The following is a 6,949-nucleotide window of genomic DNA, read 5'->3' as shown; positions in this document are numbered from 1 at the left end:
CCTTGAGATCCTTCAACAATCCTCATTCCACAATCGCCAAGAATAAGGAAGAATGGGAAGATGAAGGGTCAAACCTATAATTAGTTTATTTAAACTTTAAGTATAATCATCATATCCTAAACTGCAATTTCTTGAACCTTATTGTTGATCAACAATCAAGTGAGACTTTATCTTCAGCCTACTAAACCTGAGAAACATTCATCATGATCATACAAATATTATAAATAATAACAAAACGTCCCTAAGAGCTTATGAATCATTTATATTTTTCATTTTTTTTTATTAGGTAGAAAGTTATCATTACACATTGCATCAATGACTTTGATAGATTAAATTATAAAGTATAAAATAGAAATTTATAAGCGAAATTACCAACTTATTTACAAAAATAAAAGACTATATATAGTCTTGCACTTGGAAAGTAAAATAAACGGCAAGAAACAGAGAAAATATAACTACCTATATTAACTGATTCTAACTAACAAGTAATTAACAAATAAGATAAGATAAGAACGAACAAACAATTATATATCTCCTTGTATAACAAGAAACTAATGAAACACGTAACCTACTTTTCTTAATAGACTTCCACTTACACAGTGGCGGACCTACAAGGGGGGCCTTGGGGGGCCCGGGCCTCCCCCAACCTTAAGATAAATATTTTTTTATATATATATTTGACAAGTAAATCTTAGTCCAGTTGGTTTGGTAACCAAACTCTAAAGATGAGGTCAGGTGATCAAACCCTGGCCTCACCTTTAATTTATTTTATATGAATAAAATAGTTAGGCTGAAATCTATTAAATTAGATTTTCATATTTTTTTTATATAGTTAATTTTTTTATGAGTTTGTTTTTGTGTTACATTTGATGAAAAAATTATTGGGAATTACAAGTGAGTTGTCACTTTGCCTACAAAGAGGAGAGCAAAATATAGTTCAAGCCATGTCATTGATTTCGAGTTCGAAAAATCAATTACAAAAATTTAGAGAAGATGGATGACATGATATTTTGGACCAAGTTAACAGTTTTTGTCAATTACACTCGATCTTAATATTTTATATGAATAAACATATGATAATTGATAGCAATGATAGACGGAGAAGAAAAGGGGAACTCATCACTAATCTTCATCATTATCGTGTGGAAATCTTTTGTCAGGTATAATAAAAATTATTTCTTATCTATTAATAGTTATTATTTCTTATTTATTAATAGTTATTATTTATTATTTAATGTTAGGTTGTTGACTTGATTATGCAATAAATGAATAATCGTTTTTCAGAATTTAATACAGAATTATTTGGCTGCATATCATGTCTTACTCCCAGAAATTCATTCTCCCAATTTGATATTCGTAAACTCATTCGTCTTGCCAAACTTTATACCAAAAATTTCACAGGCAGTGATTATTTATTTTTGGAACAACAACTTCAGGCTTACTTATTTAATTTGCGGGATGATCCTCAATTTTCTTAAATTGAAGACTTGAGAATTCTTGCTCAAAAATTGATTGCAACAGAAAAACATATAGTCTTTCCATTGGTTTATCGATTGATAGAGTTGGCTTTAGTTTTATCAGTTGCAACTGCATCCGTTGAAAGAGTTTTTTTTTTCTGCAATGAAGACCGTGAAGACTGATTTGCGTAATCGAATGGGAGATGAATAGATGAATGATAGTTTAGTTGTATATGTTGAGAAAGATATTTTCTCAACAATTGAAAATGAGCCAAATATTGTAATATTTTCAACAAATAGAATCTCGTAAAATAAATTTGTCTTCTTTTGAACCGACTCATGAACAAGAATAATTTAGTGATTGTGTTTATTAGTATTTTGTAATTGTGTTTGTTAGTATTTTTATGTAATTATCGAGTAAAATTTTAATTAGAAAATGTATTTAATTGATCACCAAAAAATGCTACGTTACTATATATTTGGCCCCCCCGAGAAAACATTTCTGGGTCCGCCACTGCACTTACACATGATATAATATACTTCGTTTAACATTTTCTCAATCTAAGTATTCTTTACAAGTACTTTCAAACCAATATCATTTAAAAATAAAAAAGAGGGTGGTGATCGGACGATATTGCTTCCTCGTTAAATCTCAGCCGCTGACTTGATGTGATGCACCATATACAAAATCTATAATAATCAAAAACAAAAATAGTACTGTTAAAACACTTTGTACTTGTTTTGAAATTATTGTCTTTTCTCTCTTCTTTGTTTGTGTGGTTTCCTATCTATAAATAATAGAATGCTGCTAGTTCGATCTATCTTCTTCAAACAAAATTAATTAATTAAATTATATATATATAATTAATGGATTTGATCAAGAGTGGTCATCATGATCAGAATCAATATTATTTGCTATCCAAGATAGCAATGAGCGATCAACATGCCGAAAACTCCCCCTATTTTGAAGGCTGGAAAACTTATAATAGTGATCCTTTTGACACACTTCACAATCCTAATGGAGTTATCCAAATGGGTCTTTCTGAAAATAAGGTTCTTTATTAATTTTAGTTGAGCTCTATATATAGTTATCTCTTCATTTTATCTACAAATCCTTTAACTCATTTATCAACTTGATCGATGTCATGATGTTTCTAGTTATTTTACTTGATTATTTCGACTTTGTGTGTGTGTGTGTTATGTTCTTGATGTTTTGAGTTTCATGTGTCGGATGGGTATTTGGTTTTATTTTCCCACAAAAAAAAAAATAAAAAAAATAAAAAAATTCAGTTGATATGTCATGATCTCCACCAATCCACCTATATATATAAAGAGAGATAAATAATTAAAGTTGATATATTATGGTTTGCAGCTCTCATTGGACCTAATTCAAGAATGGATTCTGAAGAACCCTAAGTCCTCCATATGCACTTTTGAAGGGTTAGGTGCATTTAAAGACGTATCCATCTTTCAAGACTATCATGGACTATCCGAGTTCAGAAATGTATTAATTATAATATATGTGCATGTTTTCAAGTTAGCATCCATTTATGTTTCATTTATTTTACTTTCTATAGATATATCATCCTAAAAATGTTGTTATTATATATATAGGCCATTGCAAGATTCATGGGAAGAGTGATGGGCCAAACTAGGGTTTCGTTCGATCCGAATCGAATAGTCATGGGTGGGGGAGCAACGGGCGCTAGTGAGCTTCTCATGTTTTGTCTGGCCGATGGTGGCGATGCATTTCTAGTTCCAACTCCTTATTATCCTGCGTAAGAACCTAATTGATCTTTTCCATACATTTCTAGTCCAACTCAATATATTATCCAGACTAAGATCCCTTAAAATATGATCTTCGATCATGTAGAGGTTGGACTCAGGCCGGCCATGGGGTGAGGTCACATAGTCTAGGACCACTCCTTCTCATGGGCACCCTAATTTTGTTTTTAAAAATGTACTAATAAGGGTTAAATATGGATCATAATATATATTATCATAACATTTAATCAACTATACTAAATTATTTGTATTAATTATAATACAAAATTATTATATATTTTAAATATAGCAAGTGAAATAAATAACAATAATAACTTTTTTCAACTTAATACACCACCCCAAACTTATTGTTGGGCTAATAAATAAAAATTAAAATTTCTCAATTAAGAAACAAGTTCTAATTGTGATATACAAAACAAAAGAAAAACTTTTTTTTTCTTTTTATTCAATTACATCATATTTCCTTAATAGTGCCTTGTTCAAAGTTCAAACTAAAATAAATGTCAATTATTATACCACTTTGGGTATAGTAAGAATTCGGAGATAAAAATAAAAAGTGCATGCCTATAATAAATTCCATTGACGTTTGAATATTCACATGTTATAAAACTATTATTTGTTGGACGTACAAATTAAGTCTCCAGCTAGCTCATGTATAGCTGTAACTTGTTGTCAAATTAGTAAAGAAAAAATTGATTATACTAAATATATAATTCAAAGATCTGACTGATTTTTTTTTAATAACATATATTTGGTTAAAATAAAGGAGAATATTTATTATTTGAGGATATGATCTTCAAATATATATATGAGTGGTTCATTTTAAATTACAAAATAGTTATAAATAATATTTTGATCTAATTTAGCATTTTTATTTAAAACAAGAGAAGATTAATTAATAAACTTTTGTTTTGTAGATTTGACAGAGATTTAAGGTGGCGAACCAACCTTCAACTGATTCCAGTCATTTGTTCAAGTTCTAACAATTTTCAAATAACCATAGAAGCCTTAGAAAAAGCTTATGAGAAAGCCATTCGATCGAATATCAAAGTAAAAGGTCTTATCCTAAGTAACCCATCTAACCCACTTGGCACGGTTCTTAACATATCCACTCTTAAATCTTTACTATCTTTTGTTACTCGAAAGAATATTCATCTTGTATGTGATGAGATATACGCTGGTACAGTTTTCAAAAAACCTCGATTTGTTAGTGTCTCCGAGGCACTACATGAAACCGAGGGTGTGAATAAAAACCTTGTACACATTATTTATAGTTTGTCAAAGGATTTGGGCCTCACAGGTTTCAGGGTTGGGATTGTCTACTCTTACAATGATTATGTCGTGAATAGTGCTAGGAAAATGTCTAGCTTTGGACTTGTTTCTACTCAAACTCAGTACTTGATTGCATCGATGTTGTTAGACGATGATTTTGTCGATGGGTTTCTCGATGAAAACGCGAAAAGGTTGGGAAGTAGGCACAAGTTGTTCATTGAAGGGCTCATGGGATATCGAATCAAGTGTTTGGAGAGCAATGCGGGTCTTTTTTGTTGGATGGACTTGAGACACATGTTGAAAGGGGGCACGACCCAAGAGGAAATAGGTCTTTGGCGAGTTATTATCAACCAAGTTAAACTCAATATTTCACCAGGCTCTTCTTTTCATTGCTCGGAGCCTGGATGGTTTAGGGTTTGTTTCGCTAACATTGATAATGAGACCGTGAAAATTGCACTAAAGAGATTTGGAAAGTTCGTGAGAGACGATAGGGTTAACAAAGAAAGAGATCTGAAAATTGCGACAGAATAACATGAGTTTGCTTTGGAACTCAAATTTAAGATGAAGATCCAATCCTTAGTTAAAACTATATATATTGGTAGTCTTTTAAACTAAGAAAATTGTGATATTGTGTATCATTTAAGTCTTACAAATTGTGTATTCCCTTTCACTTGGGTTATTGTATCAATAACACTTTTTTATTAGGACCCATGTCTCAAAATTAGAGTGGTTTGAAAAATGTGTTTAATCGTCCTTTTCCCAAGACTAGACTATGTTTTCTCCATCTATTTTTACCAAACTAAAACAATGACATTAAACTCAAAACATCTCGATTCATCAAGTATTCCAACAGTTTAATTAATCATCTTGATTATTATTGTTTCTATACCAAAATTTTATGAGATGAATTGTTTCCTATTAACTGAACATCTTTACAAAATTATGATAGGTTGAAAATGGGTCTTGATTGAAACACATTATATACATACAACCATAATTGTGTATAATTCATGGCGGTCCTTGCATTGTAATCAGAATTAATGACAAGTTCATTTTTTATTTTTTTGAAAAAGAATGACAAGTTCATTTTAATTGTATTTAGCTTCAGCAATCTTGGTTTCGTTTTTTTTCCCTTTCTTTTTAGTCAGATTATCACAATTAATTTTATTTAGTAAATTTGAACAATCATATTTTATATTTTTCCTTTTTCACTTTTAATAATAGCAAGTATTACCAAATTTTCTTAGTTTTGATTTGCATCAATGTTCATTTATAAAACGTTTTTCTCTCAGCAAAAAAATCTAACTGACCATCAAAATGACAGACAAATGTTTCATCTTCTTCGTAAAAATGAATATATTTAGAATAATAATAAGGAGAACGATTGGGGGCAGCGACTACCCCGTTGCATACCAGCGTGTAATTTAATTCATTTCCAAAAATATTTTATTTTTAATTTAATTTATTTCCAAATATCGGAGCGCGCCATGACACTTCGTATTATATTAATCCCATAACCCGGAAAACCCAAAACCCACATAATCCCCAAAACTATCGCGCGCGTCTGAAGATTCAACACCCTAGCCATTGTCCGTTCCCTTATCGTCGCCATCGTTCGCCAAAACAAATCGTGATCTTCGATGCATTGAAGAACAACGAAGCCAAGAAGACTAAGAACCAAGCAAGGAAAAGTTTGAACACGGTTAGGAAAAGTCCTAACAAAGCAAGGAATAGTATGAACAAAGCAACCATTTAACAAAGCAACCGAGAGTCAAAACAAAGCAACCAAGAGTCCGAACAAAGCGAACAAATCTAAGAAGAGGAAGTTCTCTAACAACACTGAAACTAAAATGTAAGAATCGATTAAAATATTTTAGACAGTGAAATGAAATATTAGAGAGTATTGTTAAAAATGTTAGAAACACATTACAGTTTAGGTTATAAGACATTACAGTTTAGGTTATAAGACATTACACTTTAGTTTATAAGTCATTACACTTTAGTTTTTCATACATTACACTTTAGTGTATCAGACATTACACTTCAGTTTATCAGACATTATACTTTAGTTTTTCAGACATTATACTATAGTTTTCCAGACATTGCACTTTAGTGTATCAGAAATTACACTTTAGTTTATCAGACATTACACTTTAGTTTATCAGACATTATAATTTAGTTTTTCAGATACACTTTAGTTTATCCGACATTACATTACATTTTAGTTTATTAAATCTCCTTTTTTGGAGTTTGAAGGTATACAAGAGGAAGAAAGATTCCTCTAAGAAGAAGCTTTCCCCCGCCCCCTCTTCTTCCATCCTCGCTTCTTCACCCATGCTTCTTCCATTCGTTCGAGGTAACAATTGTCATATTCTCAAAACTTGATTGTCATTTACTTTCTTTTATAGGGGCAAGGTATCTAAGAAGAAGGTTTC

General features: G+C 30.9%; 1 protein-coding gene across 1 annotated transcript in view; it reads left to right on the top strand.

The window, feature by feature from the left end:
- The window catches only part of LOC124939158 (1-aminocyclopropane-1-carboxylate synthase-like), a 6,573-nt gene extending 1,528 nt beyond the window's left edge, over positions 1 to 5,045 (top strand). The window contains exons 3-6 of the mRNA XM_047479665.1: positions 2,373 to 2,510; positions 2,830 to 2,961; positions 3,072 to 3,235; positions 4,160 to 5,045. Of these exons, the coding sequence (XP_047335621.1) occupies positions 2,373 to 2,510; positions 2,830 to 2,961; positions 3,072 to 3,235; positions 4,160 to 5,045 (1,320 nt within the window). The remainder of the gene's footprint in view (positions 1 to 2,372; positions 2,511 to 2,829; positions 2,962 to 3,071; positions 3,236 to 4,159) is intronic.
- Positions 5,046 to 6,949: the final 1,904 nt, after the last annotated feature.

Source organism: Impatiens glandulifera, chromosome 5 (assembly GCF_907164915.1).
Source record: "Impatiens glandulifera chromosome 5, dImpGla2.1, whole genome shotgun sequence".
In the NCBI taxonomy this organism is placed as follows: Eukaryota; Viridiplantae; Streptophyta; class Magnoliopsida; order Ericales; family Balsaminaceae; genus Impatiens; species Impatiens glandulifera.
This window is presented reverse-complemented; position numbering and strand designations above follow the sequence as displayed.